The 23,938-nt window shown below is 45.4% G+C and overlaps 1 protein-coding gene across 3 annotated transcripts in view; it reads right to left on the bottom strand.

Annotated features, from left to right (window-relative positions):
* Positions 1–371: 371 nt before the first annotated feature.
* LOC123993759 (synaptopodin) overlaps positions 372–23,938 on the bottom strand; it is a 49,273-nt gene continuing 25,706 nt past the window's right edge. For all 3 annotated transcript variants that reach the window (XM_046296235.1, XM_046296232.1, XM_046296233.1), the window contains exons 4-5: positions 7,603–9,899; positions 372–1,904 (exon numbers count right to left, since the gene is read on the bottom strand). In XM_046296235.1, coding sequence (XP_046152191.1) covers positions 1,092–1,904; positions 7,603–9,899 — 3,110 coding nt within the window. In that variant the 3' untranslated portion in view covers positions 372–1,091. The remainder of the gene's footprint in view (positions 1,905–7,602; positions 9,900–23,938) is intronic.

The following is a 23,938-nucleotide window of genomic DNA, read 5'->3' as shown; positions in this document are numbered from 1 at the left end:
CTCACCCCCCCCCCCCCCCCCCCCAGTTTGACCTGTGTCACGTCATCCTATGGTTTAACTGCATTCTTTTCTATTCCAATGTATACCCAGCAACATTAAAACATATATATATATATACATACAAAACAACTGCAAAGGGCCTATCTACAACACCACATTATCAATGTCTTACGTGGGGGGGGGGGGGATGAAAAGTGTAACACTGTTTTGAAAACATCATTCCAGATATTATCTTTGGTATTTTTCTTCTAGCCTGTATACCTTTTCTTCTTCTTCTTCTTCTTCTTTTTTTGGTACAAATTACAATAAACACTTTTTTTTTAAGAGTAAACATAAGTAAGCTACTGTAATAATTAGATTATTCAAGGAACTCTTGTCAAAGTCAAAAGCTCGTTTTACATTTCAGCAATGCTTGATTACAACAACACATTTTGTTTCCAAAAGTTACAGACAAGTCTCTGGATTTTAGAATCCCTTTCACTTCCCTTTTATTTAAATAAATGTATAACGTGTTTTATAAGATGTAAGAATGAGAGGAAGAGGCAACAGTGAATTGTCCCTTCAATCTCCTCTCAGTAATCCCACTGTTGAGCTCTGAGCTTGATGGTCCTGGACTTTTCTATAAGCCAGCCAGCTAAATCAGTGGGTTTTTTAGTTGACTTTAAAATCACCAGACAGTTTGCTTCTATGTCCCAGCTGCATTGTAAGGGCATCGGGTTCTTTACTTTGTGGTCAACATTATTGTCCCAAAGCAACAAACACATAAGGTCAGTTCCTTTCAAAGTCCTTTCCTCCCCTGTGAGGCAGCACTGAGCACTCCATCTTAGATGCTCCTATAGGTCAATGAAATGAAGAATTATCCGAAACCCACCAGTCCCTTTTATCAATGTTGTTTTTTTTTTCTTTCTCTTATTTCGCTTAATGGTCCTTTCTCCTGACCCTCTCTCTCCGGCTCCCCCTAGAGGTCGGTGCCAAAACTGCCCCTCTTCACCCTCAGGCTGCCGCCCCAGCCCCGGGGACAGGTGTTGTGGGTACGCTGTAGTCCTGGAGACCTCAACCCAGAGTCCTCCGACTCCACCGAAGCATCCGAGTCAGTGAGGGACCTGGTGTTGTAGAGCCTTACTGGGGACCGGATCACCCCTGTAGGGGTGGGAGGAGGGCTGGCAAAGGGGGGGGACTGGCACCCCATGGCCCTGGACTGGTAGGGGCTGAAGGGGGGGTTTGGAGCTGCTGCTACTGTGGTCGTAGCCCTGGTGGTGCTGGTGGGTGGTGTTGTCACCTAGTGGGGAGATTGGGAGATTGAGGCCGCTCAGAGCACCTGGGGACGGGCTGTTTTTACGTTTGGCCGCGTTGATAATGTTCTTGGCTAACAGGCGATGGTTTGCCTTGGAGTTGTTGGGGCTGACGATGGGAGACTGGCATCTGGAACCCCAGGGAGGGGACAGGGGTGAGGGGGAGAGAGGAGAGGTGATGTTGCCTTGGTGAGAGGGTCTGGAAGAGGAAGAGTTGGGGATGGTGGTGGAGAAAGGCTTGGTTGTCTGGTTGATGTTAGGGGATTGACAGCGGGACCCCCAGGGAGATACAGGCGATATAGGTGAGGTGGTAGTGGATGGTTTAGGCCTGGATAAAGAGGCTGTAGAGAAGGGTTTGGTGGTCTGGTTGACCACCGCGGGGGACTGGCACCTTGTCTCCCAGGGTGGGGAGACAGGGGAGGTGGGTGTGGTGGTGCCCTGGTGGTGGGGCCTGGAAGAGGAGGAGGATTTCATGCTGGTCTGGGGGGTAGGGGACCGGACCCCACTGGGAGTGGGGGGTCCCTCTGGGCTGCTGAACCGACGGGTGAACTGGGGTGTCCTGGTGGGAGTGGGGGTGGTGTGGGTCGGGGTTGGAGGCGACTCCTTCCTCGTCTGTGGAGAGAGAGTAAAGAGTATAAAGACATGTGAATGTACAGAGACATGAATGTGAGACACTATGATGATGTTAAACTAGGTTAGAGAGACATGAATGGGAGGCCCCATGATGATGTTAAACTAGGTTAGAGAGACATGAATGTGAGACACCATGATGATGTTAAACTAGGTTAGAGAGACATGAATGTGAGACACCATGATGATGTTAAACTAGGTTAGAGAGACATGAATGTGAGACACCATGATGATGCTAAACTAGGGTAGAGAGATGAATGTAAGATAAACTAAAGGCCTTCTATGCTCGCTTCGAGGCAAGCAACACTGAAGCATCTATGAGAGCACCAGCTGTTACGGATGACTGTGTGATCACGCTCTCCGTAGCCGATGTGAGTAAGAGCTTTAAACAGAGAGAGCTTTCAGCCTGTATTAGTAGCCAATGTGTGGTGTTCAATGTAAGATGCGTTGTTAGATGCAAGAAACCACTATACAAAATAAAGTTAATTGTTCTTCCCATACCATTATTACAGAGAAAACAAATGATGCCTCTGCCTAATGGCTACTTAGCTCATTCTGTCTTGCGCTGCAAAAAAAAGTATCTTGCATACTAAGTCTTGCTTAGTTCATTTTGTTTCAGTATGTTGCATTAAACGTGGCTAATATTGGCAATTCACCCAGTAGAGGAAAACATTGATAGTGTTAACTAATGGGGTAAACTAGAAAGTTTATTTTGCACAATGGTGGTAAAACGATGATGAGACCAGCCAATAGGGAGGAGTTCAGAGACCTGGCAGTGTTGTGGCAGGACAACAACCTCTCCCTCAACGTCAGTAAGACAAAAGAGCTGATGATAGACTACAGTAATCAGGGGGAGTGTGCTCCCATTCACATCCACGTGACTGTAGTGGAGCGGGTCGAGAGCTTCACGTTCCTCTGTGTCCACATCACTAAGGATCTATCAACGTCCAAACACACCAACACAGTTGTGAAGAGGGCACGACAATGCCTCTTCCCCCTCAGGAGTCTGAAAAGATTTGGCATGGGCCCTCAGATTCTCCCCCCAAAAATCTACAGCTGCACCATCAAGAACATCTAGACTGGCTGCATCACCGCTTGGTATGGCAACTGCTTGGCATGCGACCGCAAGGCACAACAGAGGGTAGAGCGTATGGTGCCATCCAGGACCTCTATACCAGGCGGTGTCAGAGGAAGGTCCAAAAAACTGTAAAAGACTCCAGCCACCCAAGTCATACACCGTTCTCCCTGCTACCGCACGGCAAGCGGTACCAATGCACCAAGTCTGGAACCAACAGGACCCTGAATAGCTTCTACCCCCAAGCCATCAGACTTCTAAACAAGACTGCTAAATAGTAAATAAAATGGCTACTAAAATGGATACTTGTCCCAGACTACCTGTATTGACCCATTTGCACCAACTCTTGTGCACTGACTCTATGCACACACACACTGGACTCTACACCGACAACCCCAACGCACACACACACACACACCACATGCGCCCACACACACACATAACATGCACACACATGCGTACTGATGCCACACACACACACACTCTTTCACACTCACCACACACGCTGCTGATAGTCACTTTACCCTTACAAATATATACAGTACCTAGCTACCTCAATTACCTCGTACCCTTGTCCATTTCTCGGTACTGGTACTTCCTGTATATAGCCGTGTTATTTTCTACTTCCTGTATTGTCTACTCCCTGTATATAGCCATGGTATTTTCTACTTCCTGTATATAACCATGTTATTTTCTACTCCCTGTATATAACCATGTTATTTTCTACTCCCTGTATATAGCCATGTATTTTCTACTTCCTGTACATAGCCATGTTATTTTCTACTCCCTGTATATAGCCATGGTATTTTCTACTTCCTGTATATAGCCATGGTATTTTCTACTTCCTGTATATAGCCATGGTATTTTCTACTTCCTGTACTTAGCCATGGTATTTTCTACTTCCTGTACTTAGCCATGGTATTTTCTACTTCCTGTATATAACCATGGTATTTTCTACTTCCTGTATATAACCATGTTATTTTCTACTCCCTGTATATAGCCATGTTATTTTCTACTCCCTGTATATAGCCATGTTATTTTCTACTCCCTGTATATAGCTGTGTTATTTTCTACTTCCTGTACATAATCCTGTTATTTTCTACTTCCTGTACATAGCCATGTTATTTTCTACTTCCTGTATATAACCATGTTATTTTCTACTTCCTGTATATAGCCATGTTATTTTCTACTTCCTGTATATAGCCATGTTATTTTCTACTTCCTGTACATAGCCATGTTATTTTCTACTTCCTGTACATAGCCATGTTATTTTCTACTTCCTGTATATAGCTGTGTTATTTTCTACTTCCTGTACATAGCCATGTTATTTTCTACTTCCTGTATATAGCCATGTTATTTTCTACTCCCTGTACATAGCCATGTTATTTTCTACTCCCTGTATATAGCCATGTTATTTTCTACTCCCTGTATATAGCCATGTTATTTTCTACTTCCTGTATATAGCCATGGTATTTTCTACTTCCTGTATATAGCCATGTTATTTTCTACTCCCTGTATATAGCCATGTTATTTTCTACTTCCTGTATATAGCTATGTTATTTTTTATTTATTATTCACTGTGTCACTTTTTAATCTTATGTTTAACTCTGCATTGTTGGGAAGGGCCCATACGTAAACATGTCACTGTTTGTCTGCATCTGTTGTCTACGAAGCATGTGACATATCCGTACCTACTTAGGCCCTAAGGGTAACCTGTACCTTGAGCCTGGAGTGTTTTCATGCTAGACAAGAAAGGCCAATGGGTCATACCATTCTTTTGAAGGTAGGGGCCATGGGGTCATACTATTTGTCAGAATGCTTTTAACCCTTGGGGGCTTTTAGAAAGCTAAGACCCTTTCTTCACAAAAAAAAAACAGGTTGTGGAATGCAGTGTGATCACTCATATTGTACAGGGTGTTACCATTACCTTAAGAGAGAATCTTTTAAAACTGTTACATCTTTAAAAAAGACTGATTGTTGGTTTTGCTTTGATGTATTTATCTGGTGTTAGTCTTCAGGAATATGTATTTGTGTGGTGTCTATTGACTGTTTTCAAATGTTTTCCTGCAGAGATATACATGTGGTCGATGTACTATATTCTTCAGTAAACTATGGCAATAGAACATGATTATGGGTCTGATTATGGGTCTGATTATGGTTCTGATTATGGTTCTGATTATGGTTCTGATTATGGGTCTGATTATGGTTCTGATTATGGTTCTGATTATGGTTCTGATTATGGGTCTGATTATGGTTCTGATTATGGTTCTGATTATGGTTCTGATTATGGGTCTGATTATGGGTCTGATTATGGTTCTGATTATGGGTCTGATTATGGTTCTGATTATGGGTCTGATTATGGTTCTGATTATGGGTACTATAAAGGTAGATGAGTGGAAAACGTCAGGATAGAAGAAACAGACAATAGAAGAAAAAAAGACAAAACAAAAGAAAGAGGTTTCCAGGAAAACAGAAAGGATAAAGGTTTAATCAGGAGAGAAAAAGAAAGAGGTTTCCAGGAAAACAGAAAGGATAAAGGTTTAATCAGGAGAAAAAAAGAAAGAGGTTTCCAGGAAAACAGAAAGGATAAAGGTTTAATCAGGAGAGAAAAAGAAAGAGGTTTCCAGGAAAACAGAAAGGATAAAGGTTTAATCAGGAGAGAAAAAGAAACAGTCCAAAACAGGAAAAAAATTGAAGTTTTCTAGATACAGAATTGGAAAACAGAAATCAGCACATAAAAGAATAGAGAAACAGAACAACCAATGTCCTTGTTGTCAGCTAGATGGTTTAGTGATCAACACATCTGAAAACATTTGTTTTATTCTATATTGTTGTTCCATGAATAGGAAATGAGTGCATCAGAGATAAGATAAACCAGGAAGCTATACCTATTATTATTATTATTATTATTATTATTATTATTATTGTCCATTAGCTCCAAACACGTGTATGTTTTGAGGCTCCCCTATTTGGTTTTGGTAAACAACGCCCTAAATCTGAAAACAATCACGAGTTATATTTTCATTCTATGTCGTTCTACGTATAAACACTTCACCTGAAATTATTGCTCAGTCAAGTCGTAAAAAGCCATTTCAGATACCTTACGTCAAACTGGCACGCAGCAGTGTGTAAATGACTGACATCGACGGCCTCAGAGTCAGAGGCTCACAGGAAGCTAACAGCAGTCTATCATTTGGTAGTTCTCGTCTAAGGGCTGAGAAACTGAGAAACTGAGAATCAGAAGTCTAAGGTCGTGGTCCTTCTGTAGCTCAGTTGGTAGAGCATGGCGCTTGTAACGCCAGGGTAGTGGGTTCGATCCCCGGGACCACCCATACGTAGAATGTATGCACACATAACTGTAAGTCGCTTTGGATAAAAGCGTCTGCTAAATGGCATATATTATTATTATTATTATTATTCTAAGGTCTACGTCTCAAATGACACTCTGTTTCCTACATAGTGCACTACTCCTGCGCCTTATGGGCCCTGGTCAAAAGTAGTGCACTGTACAGGGAATAGGGGTGCCATTTCAAACAGCAGTCAGTCTATATTAGAAACAGAGACATTAAAAGGGAGTTCCCTGCCTGATACTTTCATGTCTGTAAGCTTGTATTAAATTACAAATCATAGATCATAAAATAGACGCCAGAGCATCTGTTAAAGGGATTTGTGTATCTTGTTTTCTTTGTTGGTCTCTGCTATTCTCTTCTTCTCTCTCTCTGCTATTCTCTTCTTCTCTCTCTCTCTGCTATTCTCTTCTCTCGCTTCTCTGCTATTCTCTTCTTCTCTCTCTCTCTCTGCTATTCTCTTCTCTCGCTTCTCTGCTATTCTCTTCTTCTCTCTCTCTCTCTGCTATTCTCTTCTCTGCTATTCTCTTCCTCTTCCTTCCTCTCTCTCTCTCTCTCTCTCTGCTATTCTCTTCTCTCTCTTCTCTGCTATTCTCTTCCTCTCTCTCTCTCTCTCTGCTATTCTCTTCTCTCTCTTCTCTGCTATTCTCTTCCTCTCTCTCTCTCTCTCTGCTATTCTCTTCTCTCTCTTCTCTGCTATTCTCTTCCTCTCTCTCTCTCTCTGCTATTCTCTTCCTCTCTCTCTCTCGCTCTCTTTCTTTCTCTTTCTCTTTGTATCAAGTCTTTCTGGAGACATGAAGGGGAAAAACACTGGATAAAGTGTGAACCCGAAGTTGACGGAAGTACACTCAGTGGTTTTTATATATTGTACTATTTGACAAATATTCCCCTGTTCATCTGACATTAAATAATGTTCCTTTTTCTGGGATTTGATTTAACCACTAATGAAGCAGCAAAACCATGAAAGCAAGATTCCACAAGGAACTCAAACAAAAATGTGTGGCTTTAAGTGAAGAGAAATAATCTATGTTGAGCTTTGTACTGTGAAATAACATCAACAGTGATGTCTAATCCTGTACTATCTAGGTATCTAATAAATCCACTGTGTGTATCGGTTGTTTCTGTTGTTTGCAATATAGTAAAATAAGGCTCTTTCTGTCCATCTGTTGTACTTTGGTCATGTTAACACAGTTCAGAGTAGAAACAGAGTCAAAGCAGAGTAGATCTATTGGTAGAAGAAGAAAGAAGGCCTCCACACCTGGGGTTCGATCCCTGCCCTCTTGGCAGAGAAGGTGGGTCTGGGTGCCTGGACGCTCGACCGAGGAGAGGCCACTCTCTCCGGAGAGAAGGCAGAGACAGGAGAGGTGATCCTGGGGTCCCTCAGCTGTGGAGTCCCCCCGTGTTGTGGAGGATAGTTATCCCCACCTCCAATTCCTCCTGATGGGGGCTGAAGTGAAGGGGACATGGTAGGCCTGAAGCGGGGCAGGCTGTTGTAGTTGTGTGATGGAGGGTTGGAGGAGGGCAGGGAGGCCTGCCTGGTGTAGGCCTCAGATGAGACCAGGGGTTTAGGTGGTGGCGGGGCCCCCCGGGGCAGAGCGCTCAGCAGGGTGCTGGTAGAGTCCTGGACTGGGTTGAAGATGAACAGGGAGGAGTTGAGCTGGTAGGGCTTGTGCCTGGAGAGATCCATCTCTATCTTGGTGCAGCCGTTCTCCAAGGGTGGTTCCTCGGGGACTGGGGCCGGAGTTTGAGCCTGCTGGCTGGGCCTCCTGTTCGAGGGCTGAGGGGTCTGGAGGGTCCGGGTCAGCCTGGCGCTGAGGTCAGTGTTGTTAGCAATAGCTTTGACCCGGCCAGGCATATTAGATGGATAGATCCAAGATGGCGGCAGAGACGCGGTGGGAGACGGAGACCTCATCTGGCCACCTCCACCACCGGAGACATTCTGGTTCTCCACTACGTACTTCTCCATCCTGGACTGGCGCTTAGCGAATAGCTCGGCCCCCTTCCCTGATGCGTTGGTCAGGATCTGCTCTGGCTGGTGCTGCCCCCTGGGCTCCCTGGTCCTGGAGCTCTTGAGACAGGAGGACCACTCCGGCACGTTGGCAGCCTCCGCCTTCACCTCCTCCCTGGCTAGGAAGTTAGAGGCCTCGGCCCCCAGAGCCAGCAGCTCCTCCTCTGGGGCTGAGTCGGGAACGGAGCGGAGGCCGTGCTTCTTCCTATCATCGTTCCCCTGGACCAGAGAGAGGAGTTCAGGGTTGGGTGCCATGACAGGCTTCTCCTTAAAGGTGAACATGGACTTCCTGGCTGTCGACGATCGTCTGATGGCCGCCGCCCCTTCCTCCAGGATTCCCGTTTTGATTGGCTGCTGCTGGTTCTGTTGACCAATAGGCTGAGGGGTGAAGGGGACAAAGGTGTTGGCTCTGGGGGAACTTGGAGGAGGGATGTTGTGGGTGACAGGAGGGTTGGGGGGTAGATACTGGGACACTGGGGCAGCTGTAGGAGCAGGGTTGTACTGGGAGACGGGTGTAGATCTAGGGAACATGACGGTAGACATGGCTGGAGGACTGGAGAGAGACTGGGAGGGAGAAGGAGGAGGATGGATGGGGAAGGCTGGGAGAGGAGGCATGGGGTATGAGGGAGGAGGGGGAGGAGGGGAGAAGGCTACGGGGCGAGTGGCAGTGAAAGGAGGGAGAGGGGGAGTGGAGTCTGAGGAAGCTGGGGGAAGAGTTGGGGTAGGATAAGAGGGAGCTGGAGGTATGTTGTTATCCATGACGGGACTCCTGGCCTCTGGGGACTTGGGTTGTACGGTGGGCGGGGAGAAGAAGGGTCTGGCTGTCCGGTTGACGATGGTGGGGGCCTGTCTGGACAGGGACATAGAAACTCGGCCTCCATTATGGATCTCTCCAGCAGAGCCCTGGGTGCTGTGGAAGCCATTACGGGTCTCAGGGGGAGCTGTGGGGTATGTGTATGACCCTCTATTCATCCCCACTTCCTCTCTGACTGGACCGGTGTTGTTTTCATTTACTGACATAATCTCATCCTTCACTTCACCCTCAATATCCTCGTATATTTCCTCTCTTTCTCTCTCTCCACTCCTCTCTTCCTCCTCCCCTTGTCTCTCGTTCACCGGCTTGAAGTGTCTCTCCTGTGTCACTGTTTCCACTTCCTCGTAGATGTGCTCGTCACCTGGGTCCTTCATGACGTCACTTCCGGTGACCTCACTTCCAGAGGGTGGCGACCAGAGTGGTTGTTTTATCCCGCTGCAGTTCAGTTGTCTGTCTGTCTTTGTCCCCTCACTAGGTCCCCCTCGCTCTTCTTCCCATGTCAGGTTGTTGTTCCTGGTGTCTCCGTCTCTCTCCTCTCGCTCCTCTTCCCTCGTTCTTTCCCCGCAGCTCTCTAGCGTGAAGGCGTTGACTCTCTGCTGGCGGCGGTTGAAGAGCTGGACTCCGCGGGAGTTGGAGCAGCCAGACGGGATGGTCAACTGGGCAGCGATGATCTGTGACCTCACCCTCGCCTCCTTCAACTCCTTCTCTGATAGGCTGGCGCTACGTGTCAGGTCTGGAGGGGATAGAGGAAGGGAAAGTAAGCGAGAGGAGGAGGGGGAGAGAGGGATGCAGGAAGAGAGAGAGAGGAGAGAGAAGGAGTGATGGAGGATGGTGGGGAGAGAGAGATGCAGGAAGAGAGAGAGGAGAGAGAAGGAGTGATGGAGGATGGTGGGGAGAGAGAGATGCAGGAAGAGAGAGAGGAGAGAGAAGGAGTGATGGAGGATGGTGGGGAGAGAGAGATGCAGGAAGAGAGAGAGGAGAGAGAAGGAGTGATGGAGGATGGTGGGGAGAGAGAGATGCAGGAAGAGAGAGAGGAGAGAGAAGGAGTGATGGAGGATGGTGGGGAGAGAGAGATGCAGGAAGAGAGAGAGGAGAGAGAAGGAGTGATGGAGGATGGTGGGGAGAGAGAGAGAGAAATCAAGATTGTTATTTGATGACAGCAACAAAAGCTTGTACAAATTCATTGAACTCATAACCCCAGAACAGACTGGGGACGTGTGTTAGTTAGCTATCATCTTTTACAGAAAACAAAATAAACAATTTCAACACCTCTGTTGAAAGCGTTCCCTCAACAATAAGCTTGGTAAATGTTCAAACTAATGTGAACCAACGAGGACAAGGTTTTAACAAGTCTGAGGAGACAGTAACATAAATTCACTTATTCCACATTTAGTTGTGTTACAGGCTGAATTCATAACGGATAACATTATTTTACCCCCTCACCTATCGACACATAAAACCTCATAATGACAAAGTGAAAACATTATTTTACCCCCTCACCTATCGACACATAAAACCTCATAATGACAAAGTGAAAACATTATTTTACCCCCTCACCTATCGACACATAAAACCTCATAATGACAAAGTGAAAACATTATTTTTTTGAGTCTTTTTCAAATTTACTGAAAAAATGAAATACAAAAAATACCTAATTTACATAAGTATTGACACGGCTGAATCAATGCATGTTAGAATATACCATTGTAAGTCTCTAAGAGTTTTGTACACCTGGATTGTACACCTGGATTGTACACCTGGATTGTACACCTGGATTGCACACCTGGATTGCACACCTGGATTGCACACCTGGATTGCACACCTGGATTGCACACCTGGATTGCACACCTGGATTGTACACCTGGATTGTACACCTGGATTGCACACCTGGATTGCACACCTGGATTGCACACCTGGATTGTACACCTGGATTGTACACCTGGATTGCACACCTGGATTGCACACCTGGATTGCACACCTGGATTGTACACCTGGATTGCACACCTGGATTGCACACCTGGATTGCACACCTGGATTGCACACCTGGATTGTACACCTGGATTGCACACCTGGATTGCACACCTGGATTGTACAATATTCGCACATTATTATTTTCTAAATTCTTCCATCTCTGTCAAGTTGGTTATTGATCATTGCAAGACAGCCATTTTCAAGTCGTGCCATAGATTTTCAAGACGATTTAAGTCAAAACAGTAACTAGGCCACTCGGGAACATTCAATGTCGTCTTGATAAGCAAATCCAGTGTATAATTGGCTTTGTGTTTAAGGTTAATGTCCCGCTGAAAAGTGAATTTGTGTCCCAGTGTTTGTTGGAAAGCCTCTAGGATTTTGCAGCTGCTTAGCTCTATTCCGTTTTATTTTATTTTATTATCCTAAAATAAACTCCCTAGTCCTTGCCAATGACAAGCATACCCATAACATGATGCAGCCACCACCATGATTGAAAATATGAAGAGTGGTAATAACTTCACCATGCTCAAAGAAATACTTGTCAGCTTTTTTTTTATCGTAAAAAAAAAGAAAAAAAAATGTATCTACCAATAGGTGAGTTTCTTTGTGAGGCACTGTAAAACGTTCATGGTTTTTGTGTTCACTGCTTGACTGAGGGCCTTAACAGATAGCTGTATGTCTGGGGTACAGAGATGAGGTAGTCATTCAAAATGTACATTAAACACTATTATTGCACACAGTGCAACTCATTATTATTATGCACTTTTTTTAGTTATTGATTCAAGACATTTCAGCTTTTCATTTTTTTAAATAATTTGTAGAAATTACAAAAAACATAATTCCACTTTGACATTATGGGGTATTGTGTGTAGGCCAGTGACATATTAATCTCAATTTAATTCATTTTAAATTCAGGCTTTAGCACAACAACGTGGGAAAAAGTCAAGAGGTTTGAAAACATTTTGAGGGCAATGTAGCTGTACTGTTTAAAAAGTCAGTGTAGCTGTACTATTTAAAAAGTCAGTGTAGCTGTACTATTTAAAAAGGCAGTGTAGCTGTACTATTAAAAAAGGCAGTGTAGCTGTACTATTTAAAAAGGCAGTGTAGCTGTACTATTTAAAAAGGCAGTGTAGCTGTACTGATTAAAAAGGCACATAATTGTTTCTGCTACATATGGTTATCATTACCTGGTGCTGTACTGTGTAATCCCTCCAACCAAATGTGGTAGTTAGTTAGTTAGTTAGTTAGTTAGTTAGTTAGTTAGTTAGTTAGTTAGTTAGTTAGTTAGTTAGTTAGTTAGTTAGTTAGTTTAGTTAGTTTAGTTCACGGACTGGTTTGGTGTTTCACTGTTCAGACTGGCACTAGTAAGACTCTCTGACTAGACTGTGGACAAATGTTTAAACAAACACTTTCACAAAAGAGAACATCCTGCTCGACAAAAGTGGAACAAATACTACAGGTCTTAGGTTGAACCTTTTACTGCAGTGGGATAAATCAGGGTCACAGAGTGTTTCTTGGTAGTCCTAAACAAATCTACTTTGAAACAAAAGTATTACACCTCACACACACGGTTATGGGCTTAAGAAAAGAAGACACCTGTACCGTGTCAGATAAAGAGTTGAAATGTATCACATTTTGAGTTTTCATCCCAATATTACACTTTATATACGTCACAGAAGACTGAAATAAAACAAAAACTATTTGAGATAAAATGCTGGATTGTGAGTTAATAAAAATAAATAAATATTCCACCCATGAGGCCACAAGGTCACTTGATTCAGGAAAGGACTACAAAAAACATGATTTTCATGTGTTTTAAATGTGTTTCCACACTTATGAGGATGGCATAACACTGTGAAATTGTGAAAATATATATGCCATTTAGCAGACGCTTTTATCCAAAGCGACTTACAGTCATGTGTGCATACATTCTACATATGGGTGGTCCCGGGGATCGAACCCACTACCCTGGCGTTACAAGTGCCATGCTCTACCAACTGAGCTACAGATGAGCATGTCCTTTTAGTGTAAAACTGACTGAAATATCAGCCTGTTTTGATGGGATGAAGCGTTGGGCTTTCCACGGTGACATCACCATGCTGTAAATTAGTTTATAGACCAATAAGAAAGAGTTTCAAACCTCTCTGCCAATAAAAGCTAGATTTGAAGTTTTACCCTCCCCACTCAGACCACTCCCACCAAAATTGCTATTTGGCTTAAGAAGCAATTTGTTGTTCCTTTTTGCCAATTCTTTTGAAAATAAACACGTTAAGGTACTTCATTTTTTTACTCAGATAAAAATGCCTGCATTGGATATTTAAGGTTCAGGTTTAGCAACGAGGAAAGCATTTCAGACAAAATCAACTATTTTTTATTCAGTAATATAATATGTTGACGATGATGACTTGGCACCGAGGCACCTTATTTAAACAATGTGATTTTTAAAAAACAACAACAACAACAACAACAACATAAAACAGTGTTTCTGTTGAAAATGGAGGCTTGGTTTTATTATCCGAGTTTAAGAGCTCCGTTCAGAGCAGGAGAAAGTTTTTCTTCTCTACCATCTGGTCTCTCACCAAGCATTCCAGAACATTCCCTCTCAGCGTTCCCAAATGGCACCCTATTCCCGACATAGTGCACTACTGTGGGACCGGAGCCCTATGGGGCACTGTATAAGGAATAGGATAGGGAATAGGGTTCTATTTGGGACTAAATCACTGCCTCAGTCAGTCTCTGAGTCTCGGGCATGACTTTATAATGTCTTCAAGGCTGTAGATCAACCCTTTATTAATCGTAAACCATTTCATCCACAGGTCTATGTTCAATACCGTTTCATCCACAGGTCTATGTACCTCTCCATTTCATCCACAGGTCTATGTACCTCTCCATTTCATCCACAGCTCTATGTACCTCCCCATTTTATCCACAGCTCTATGTACCTCTCCATTTCATCCACAGCTCTACGTACCTCTCCATTTCATCCACAGCTCTATGTACCTCTCCATTTCATCCACAGCTCTACGTACCTCCCCATTTCATCCACAGCTCTACGTACCTCTCCATTTCATCCACAGCTCTACGTACCTCTCCATTTCATCCACAGCTCTACGTACCTCTCCATTTCATCCACAGCTCTACGTACCTCTCCATTTCATCCACAGCTCTACGTACCTCTCCATTTCATCCACAGCTCTACGTACCTCTCCATTTCATCCACAGCTCTACGTACCTCTCCATTTCATCCACAGCTCTACGTACCTCTCCATTTCATCCACAGATCTACATACCTCTCCATTTCATCCACAGCTCTACGTACCTCTCCATTTCATCCACAGCTCTACGTACCTCTCCATTTCATCCACAGCTCTATGTACCTCCCCATTTCATCCACAGCTCTATGTACCTCTCCATTTCACCCACAGCTCTATGTACCTCTCCATTTCATCCACAGGTCTATGTACCTCTCCATTTCATCCACAGGTCTATGTACCTCTCCATTTCATCCACAGCTCTATGTTCCTCTCCATTTCATCCACAGCTCTATGTACCTCTCCATTTCATCCACAGGTCTATGTACCTCTCCATTTAATCCACAGCTCTATGTACCTCTCCGTTTCAGCCACAGGTCTATCTATGTTCAATACCGTTTCAGCCACAGGTCTATGTACCTCTCCATTTAATCCACAGCTCTATGTACCTCTCCGTTTCAGCCACAGGTCTATCTATGTTCAATACCATTTCAGCCACAAGTCTATGTACCTCTCCATTTAATCCACAGGTCTATGTACCTCTCCATTTCATCCACAGGTCTATGTACCTCTCCATTTCATCCACAAGTCTATCTATGTTCAATACCCTTTCAGCCACAGCTCTACGTACCTCTCCATTTCATCCACAGGTCTATGTACCTCTCCATTTCATCCACAGCTCTATGTACCTCTCCACTTCATCCACAGCTCTATGTACCTCTCCACTTCATCCACAGCTCTATGTACCTCCCCATTTCATCCACAGGTCTATGTACCTCTCCATTTCATCCACAGGTCTATGTACCTCTCCATTTCATCCACAGGTCTATGTACCTCTCCATTTCATCCACAGGTCTACGTACCTCTCCATTTCATCCACAGGTCTACGTACCTCTCCATTTCATCCACAGCTCTACGTACCTCTCCATTTCATCCACAGCTCTATGTACCTCTCCATTTCATCCACAGCTCTATGTACCTCTCCATTTCATCCACAGCTCTACGTACCTCTCCATTTCACCCACAGCTCTATGTACCTCTCCATTTCACCCACAGCTCTATGTACCTCCCCATTTCATCCACAGCTCTATGTACCTCTCCATTTCATCCACAGCTCTATGTACCTCTCCATTTCATCCACAGCTCTATGTACCTCTCCATTTCATCCACAGCTCTATGTACCTCTCCATTTCATCCACAGCACTATGTACCTCTCCATTTCATCCACAGCTCTATGTACCTCTCCATTTCATCCACAGCTCTATGTACCTCTCCATTTCATCCACAGCTCTATGTACCTCTCCATTTCATCCACAGCTCTATGTACCTCTCCATTTAATCCACAGCTCTATGTACCTCTCCATTTAATCCACAGGTCTATGTACCTCTCCATTTAATCCACAGGTCTATGTACCTCTCCATTTCATCCACAGGTCTATGTTCAATACCGTTTCAGCCACAGGTCTATGTACCTCTCCGTTTCAGCCACAGGTCTATCTATGTTCAATACCGTTTCAGCCACAGGTCTATGTACCTCTCCGTTTCAGCCACAGGTCTATGTACCTCTCCGTTTCAGCCACAGGTCTATGTACCTCTCCGTTTCAGCCACAGGTCTATGTACCTCTCTGTTTCAGCCACAGGTCTATCTATGTTCAATACCGTTTCAGCCACAGGTCTATGTACCTCTCCATTTCATCCACAGCTCTATTTACCTCTCCGTATCAGCCACAGGTCTATCTATGTTCAATACCGTTTCAGCCACAGGTCTATGTACCTCTCCGTTTCAGCCACAGGTCTATGTACCTCTCCGTTTCAGCCACAGGTCTATGTACCTCTCCGTTTCAGCCACAGGTCTATGTACCTCTCTGTTTCAGCCACAGGTCTATCTATGTTCAATACCGTTTCAGCCACAGGTCTATGTACCTCTCCATTTCATCCACAGCTCTATTTACCTCTCCGTATCAGCCACAGGTCTATGTTCTATACCATTTCAGCCACAGGTCTATGTTCCATACCATTTCAGCCACAGCTCTATGTACCTCTCCGTTTCAGCCACAGGTCCATGTTCCATACCGGTTCAGCCACAGATCTATGTTCCATACAGTTTCAGCCACAGGTCTATGTACCTCTCCATTTCATCCACAGGTCTATGTTCCATACCGTTTCAGCCACAGGTCTATGTTCCATACCGTTTCAGCCACAGGTCTATGTTCCATACCGGTTCAACCACAGGTCTATGTTCCATACCGGTTCAGCCACAGGTCTATGTTCCATACCGGTTCAACCACAGGTCTATGTTCCATACCGGTTCAGCCACAGGTCTATGTTCCATACCGTTTCAGCCACAAACCTTCAACCTCTCTCCACATCAAGACTATCCAGACAGGCAAACCATCAACCTCTCTCCACATCACAACCATCCAGGCAGGCAAACCATCAACCTCTCTCCACATCACGACCATCCAGACAGGCAGACCTTCAACCTCTCTCCACATCACGGCCATCCAGACAGGCAAAACTTCAACCTCTCTCCACATCACGGCCATCCGGGCAGACAAACCTTCAACCTCTCTCCACATCACGACCATCCAGACGGGCAGACCTTCAACCTCTCTCCACATCACGGCCATCCAGACAGGCAAAACTTCAACCTCTCTCCACATCACGGCCATCCAGACAGGCAAAACTTCAACCTCTCTCCACATCACGGCCATCCAGACAGGCAAAACTTCAACCTCTCTCCACACCACGACCATCCAGACAGCTACTGTACATCGACTGATGGGAACCACGGTGTCCTAGTCAATCACAACAACGACTAAACCAGCCAACCAGCTGGCTCCAAACTCTGACTTGGGGTCTGCATTCCACATGGCACCCTATCCCCTACCTGTAGTCCACTACTTTTGACCAGAACCTTATGGAAAAGTAGTGGACTATATAGGGAATAGGGCACCATTTGGGACACACTTAGCTTTCCCAGGGTGTTCATATTAAAGGCAGATCTTCCTGGCTCTGAGTGGGTCTTAGATTAAATAGCATGATGATCCCTCCAACTACAGTTTACAGCCAGTAGACCAGACCAGACCAGACCAGGAAGGGGGGGGGGGGGCAGAGAGAGATAGAGAGTGGGGGAAGGAGAGTTAGAGTGATAGAGGGCGAGGGAGAGAGCGAGTGGACTATGTAGCGAATAGGGTGCCATTTGGGACTCAATACACCTATCAGGTGACGCATAGTTGCGCAAACACACAAACCATCAATCAAGAGCATTCTGATATGATAATGAAATATTGACGACCCAAAATAGTTATTTTCTCCTGACGTTTGCTTTGTGCAATGGTAGGACACACTGAGTTATGTGTGCGCAGTACAATTGAATAAATTGTAATGATTTAGGCATTTAATGACCGTTATTTGGTAAATATATTAACCCAAAAGGGGCGGCAGGTAGCCTAGTCGTTAAAGCTTTGGACTGGTAACTGAAATGTTGCTAGATCACATCCCCGAGCTGCCAAGGTACAAAACTTTTCGTTCTGCCCCTGAATAAAGCAGTTAACACACTGTTCCTAGGCTGTCATTGTAAATAAGAACTTGTTCTTAACTAACTTACCTAGTTAAATAAAGGTAAAATAAAAAATGCCAAAAAGTGACGAGTGCAAAGCAGAAATATGATGACAGTCAACCGTTTTCTAACCGTTTTTGTTTGTAGACTAAACTTCAGACAGAAATCACAGATGTCATATGGCCATGAAGTAGCGTGGATTCAATTTTCCACTACATTAAATTACCGCATCACATGGTAGAACATTCATCAAGTGTGAATTCAATCCCATTTACGAGAGAAAAAGTTACACTATGGAAAGTTCATTAAACATCCATAAACGTTATTTCACCGCACATACCTGGATAAATAAAGAAAAGGCACATTCTAAGTTACAAAATCATTCAACTTCTCTCTAGCTTTAAAAACTAAAGGAAAACGTCAGAGTTTAGAGTGGAAATACATTTACCGATACGTTTTCTGCTCTCACGAGGAAGTTACAAAGTAACTTTACCACTCCCTTTTTAGTCTTTCCTTACCTTTTAAAAAGTCAGCGACCTCCGCTCTTTAGTTACCGTTCCACAAGCTTTTCCAATTGAACTGTATCTGCTTCCCCCACACCCCCCTTTCTGCTGCTCTGCTCGACAGAGGATCGGATTTCGTTTTCGTTGCAAAAGCTGCTGGTCCCAACAGCGCGCACAGCACAGGCTCAACTCGCCTCCATCCAGTCCAGCGCGCGCGCGCACACACACACACACACGCACACGCACGCACACACATGCACACGCACGCGCGCGCGCGCACACACACACACACACACACACGCACAAACTGACTTCACATTGACTGTGGCGCAAGACAGAGCAGTTCCAGAGGTTGAATAGTGCCATCATAGAGATGATAGTAGATTATTTGTACATTTCCAAACGTAGACTGTATTTCAGATTGATTATGTATGACACTCAGAATAGGAGTGAAACTAGAAAGATAAACACATAAATCCCCTTGATCACCAGTGAGATGTAGAGATCATATGGGTGATGATACAATCTGACAAACTTTAGCCTAGCCTAGTGGCTAGAGCGTTGGACTAGTAACCGAAAGGTTTCTGGATCGAATCCCTGAGCTGACAAGGTATAAATCTGTCATTCTGCACCTGAACAAGGCAGTTAACCCACTGGGTAGAGAACATGTTGAGTTACACCAAGAACAAGAGGAGGGTAGAGACCATGTTGAGTCAGACCAGGAACAAGAGGAAGGGTAGAGACCATGTTGAGTTAGACCAGGAACCAGAGGAGGGTAGAGACCATGTTGAGTCAGACCAGGAACAAGAGGAAGGTAGAGACCATGTTGAGTCAGACCAGGAACCAGAGGAGGGTAGAGACCATGTTGAGTCAGACCAGGAACAAGAGGAAGGTAGAGACCATGTTGAGTTAGACCAGGTACCAGAGGGGGGTAGAGACCATGTTGAATCAGACCAGGAACCAGAGGAGGGTAGAGACCATGTTGAGTTATAACAGGTACCAGAGGGGGGTAGAGACTTTGTTGAGTCAGACCAGGAACCAGAGGAGGGTAGAGACCATGTTGAGTTAGACCAGGAACCAGAGGAGGGTTGAGACCATTTATTTTTTATTTATTTTTATTTTACCTTTATTTAACCAGGCAAGTCAGTTAAGAACAAATTCTTATTTTCAATGACGGCCTAGGAACAGCGGGTTAACTGCCTGTTCAGGGGCAGAACAACAGATTTGTACCTTGTCAGCTCGGGGGTTTGAACTTGCAACCTTCCGGTTACTAGTCCAACGCTCTAATCACTAGGCTACCCTGCCGCACCATGTTGAGTTAGACCAGGTACCAGAGGAGGGTAGAGACTATGTTGAGTTAGACCAGGAACTAGATGGTAGAGACCATGTTGATTAGACCAGGAACCAGAGGAGGGTAGAGACCATGTTGAGTTATAACAGGTACCAGAGGGGGGTAGAGACCATGTTGAGTCAGACCAGGTACCAGAGGAGGGTAGAGACCATGTTGAGTTAGACCAGGAACTAGACGGTAGAGACCATGTTGAGTCAGACCAGGAACCAGAGGAGGGTAGAGACTATGTTGAGTTAGACCAGGAACTAGATGGTAGAGACCATGTTGATTAGACCAGGTACCAGAGGAGGGTAGGGACCATGTTGAGTCAGACCAGGAACCAGAGGAGGGTAGAGACCATGTTGAGTTAGACCAGGTACCAGAGAAGGGTAGAGACCATGTTGAGTCAGACCAGGAACCAGAGGAGGGTAGAGACCATGTTGAGTTAGACCAGGAACTAGATGGTAGAGACCATGTTGAGTTAGACCAGGAACCAGATTAGGGTAGAGACCATGTTGAGTCAGACCAGGAACCAGAGGAGGGTAGAGACCATGTTGAGTCAGACCAGGAACCAGAGGAGGGTAGAGACCATGTTGAGTCAGACCAGGAACCAGAGGAGGGTAGAGACCATGTTGAGTTAGACCAGGAACCAGAGGAGGGTAGAGACCATGTTGAGTTAGACCAGGAACCAGAGGAGGGTAGAGACCATGTTGAGTCAGACCAGGAACCAGAGGAGGGTAGAGACCATGTTGAGTTAGACCAGGAACCAGAGGAGGGTAGAGACCATGTTGAGTTAGACCAGGAACCAGAGGAGGGTAGAGACCATGTTGAGTCAGACCAGGAACCAGAGGAGGGTAGAGACCATGTTGAGTTAGACCAGGAACCAGAGGAGGGTAGAGACCATGTTGAGTTAGACCAGGAACCAGAGGAGGGTTGAGACCATTTCTTTTTTAATTATTTTTATTTTACCTTTATTTAACCAGGCAAGTCAGTTAAGAACAAATTCTTATTTTCAATGATGGCCTAGGAACAGCGGGTTAACTGCCTGTTCAGGGGCAGAACGACAGATTTGTACCTTGTCAGCTCGGGGGTTTGAACTTGCAACCTTCCGGTTACTAGTCCAACGCTCTAACCACTAGGCTACCCTGCCGCACCATGTTGAGTTAGACCAGGTACCAGAGGAGGGTAGAGACCATGTTGAGTCAGACCAGGAACCAGAGGAGGGTAAAGACCATGTTAAGTTAGACCAGGAACCAGAGGGGGGTAGAGACCATGTTGAGTTACACCAGGAACCAGAGGAGGGTAGAGACCATGTTGAGTCAGACCAGGAACCAGAGGAGGGTAAAGACCATGTTAAGTTAGACCAGGAACCAGAGGGGGGTAGAGACCATGTTGAGTTACACCAGGAACCAGAGGAGTGTAGAGACCATGTTGAGTCAGACCAGGAACCAGAGGAGGGTAGAGACCATGTTAAGTTAGACCAGGAACCAGAGGGGGGTAGAGACCATGTTGAGTTAGACCAGGTGCCAGAGGTTAAAGACCATGTTGAGTTAGACCAGGAACCAGAGGGGGGTAGAGACCATGTTGAGTTAGACCAGGTGCCAGAGGTTAAAGACCATGTTGAGGTAGACCAGGTGCCAGAGGTTAAAGACCATGTTGAGTTAGACCAGGTGCCAGAGGTTAAAGACCATGTTGAGTTAGACCAGGTGCCAGAGGTTAAAGACCATGTTGAGGTAGACCAGGTACCAGAGGTTAAAGACCATGTTGAGGTAGACCAGGTGCCAGAGGTTAAAGACCACGTTGAGTTAGACCAGGTACCAGAGGTTAAAGACCATGTTGAGGTAGACCAGGTGCCAGAGGTTAAAGACCATGTTGAGGTAGACCAGGTGCCAGAGGTTAAAGACCATGTTGAGTTAGACCAGGTGCCAGAGGTTAAAGACCATGTTGAGGTAGACCAGGTACCAGAGGGTAAAGACCATGTTGAGTTAGACCAGGTGCCAGAGGGGGGTAAAGACCATGTTGAGTTAGACCAGGAACTAGATGGTAGAGACCATGTGTACAGCTGGTGGGTTGTACCATGTTGAGTTAGACCAGGAACTAGATGGTAGAGACCATGTGTACAGCTGGTGGGTTGGACCATGTTGAGTTAGACCAGGTGCCAGAGGTTAGAGACCATGTGTACAGCTGGTGGGTTGGACCATAGGAAGATCCTCTAGGCCCTTTAGGAAAGTTAGGTTAGGCACCTGACCTTCTTTTCTCTGTGGAGAGAGAGAAGGGAGTGTCTTCCTGTCCACATGCCCGCTCTCTCTCTCTCTCTTGTCGGGGCTAGGTGACTCAGACCTCTTCCTGCCTACCTCCCTGTCTGCCTCCTTGTCTGTCTGTCAGCCCTCTCCAGGCGATCCCTCTCTGTCTGGCCTCTCCAGGCAGTCCCTCTCTGTCTCTCCTCTCCAGGCGGTCCCACTCTGTCTGGCCTCTCCAGGCGGTCCCTCTCTGTCTGGCCTCTCCAGGCGTTCCCTCTCTGTCTGGCCTCTCCAGGCGGTCCCTCTCTGTCTGTCCTCTCCAGGCGGTCCCTCTCTGTCTGTCCTCTCCAGGCGGTCCCTCTCTGTCTGGCCTCTCCAGGCGTTCCCTCTCTGTCTGGCCTCTCCAGGCGTTCGCTCTCTGTCTTGCCTCTTCAGGCGTTCCCTCTCTGTCTGGCCTCTCCAGGCGTTCCCTCTCTGTCTGTCCTCTCCAGGCGGTCCCTCTCCGTCTGGCCTCTCCATGTGGTATCTCTCTGTCTGGCCTCTCCAGGCGTTCCCATCTCTGTCTGGCCTCTCCATGTGGTATCGCTCTGTCTCTCCTCTCCAGGTGGTCCCTCTCTGTCTGTCCTCTCGAGGTGGTCCCTCTCTGTCTTCCCTCCGTGAACTCCAGAGTCCTTCTCTCTGGGCTTCAACCTGCAGGGAGGGACAGGAACTTCCTTTGCTTTCCTCCAACAGAGACACAACTTGGCCCTTGGCAATGAGGCTCCCTCCCACTGTCGTAACTTCCCTCTCACTCTGGTCTGACCTGAGTCTTTCGCTCTCTCAATTCAAAAGGGCTTCCTTGGAATTGGGAAACATATGTTTACATTGCCAAAGCCAATCTCTGCCTTTCTTCTTGGGATCCAATTTTTTCGAAGGTGCGCTCGCACAAAAAAAGACTTTAAACATTGTGTGTGCCAGTTTTCTCACAGAGAGGTTGTTATTTATACATTTTGAACTCCACGCAAATCTCAGACCAGGAGAATGAACAGCTGCTGTTCTTATGAGGGAAGTGGAGGCGTTTGATGCACAGGAATCATAAGAACGGCAGGCTAATAAAACCATAACTTACTGTTACTATTACTATTGTTATATAGGACTAAATCACAATCACATTACAGGACATGTCACTTTTCTGACATGACTGGTTTAATTCCCAATACAAAACCAATTCTATGCTAATTCTAATTCTAACATTTTAATTTTAATTTTAACTGCAAAACATGCTTGAAAGTAAATAAACCTGTAGCCGATTTAATATATTTGCAAGTATGGGTGTAAGATACAGTATTGCTGAGTGATAGGAGCTCATCGTCATGTGATAGGAGCTCAACGTCATGTGATAGGATCTCAACGTCATGTGATAGGATCTCAACGTCATGTGATAGGATCTCAACGTCATGTGATAGGAGCTCAACGTCATGTGATAGGACCTCAACGTCATGTGATAGGACCTCAACATCATGTGATAGGATCTCAACGTCATGTGATAGGACCTCAACGTCATGTGATAGGACCTCAACATCATGTGATAGGATCTCAACGTCATTTGATAGGATCTCAACGTCATGTGATAGGACCTCAACGTCATGTGATAGGAGCTCAACGTCATGTGATAGGAGCTCAACGTCACAGTCCATTTAATCTTAGACTCTATACCAAGGCAAGAGATAGAAACACAATCATTGATGAACAAAATATTGAACAACAATTAATATTTTCCATGGAAGTGTGCTGTCCCTAGGGTTGGACATAGATGAATAGGACTCTCTCCAAACACAGAGTTAAAACTCTGCTCAGACACTACTACTAAAACTCTGCTCAGACACTACTACTAAAACTCTGCTGAGACACTACTAATAAAACTCTACTCAGACAC

Source organism: Oncorhynchus gorbuscha, linkage group LG13 (genome assembly GCF_021184085.1).
Source record: "Oncorhynchus gorbuscha isolate QuinsamMale2020 ecotype Even-year linkage group LG13, OgorEven_v1.0, whole genome shotgun sequence".
NCBI classification, from domain to species: Eukaryota; Metazoa; Chordata; class Actinopteri; order Salmoniformes; family Salmonidae; genus Oncorhynchus; species Oncorhynchus gorbuscha.
Note: the sequence above shows the minus strand (reverse complement) of the source record. Positions and strands in the feature narration are given on the sequence as shown.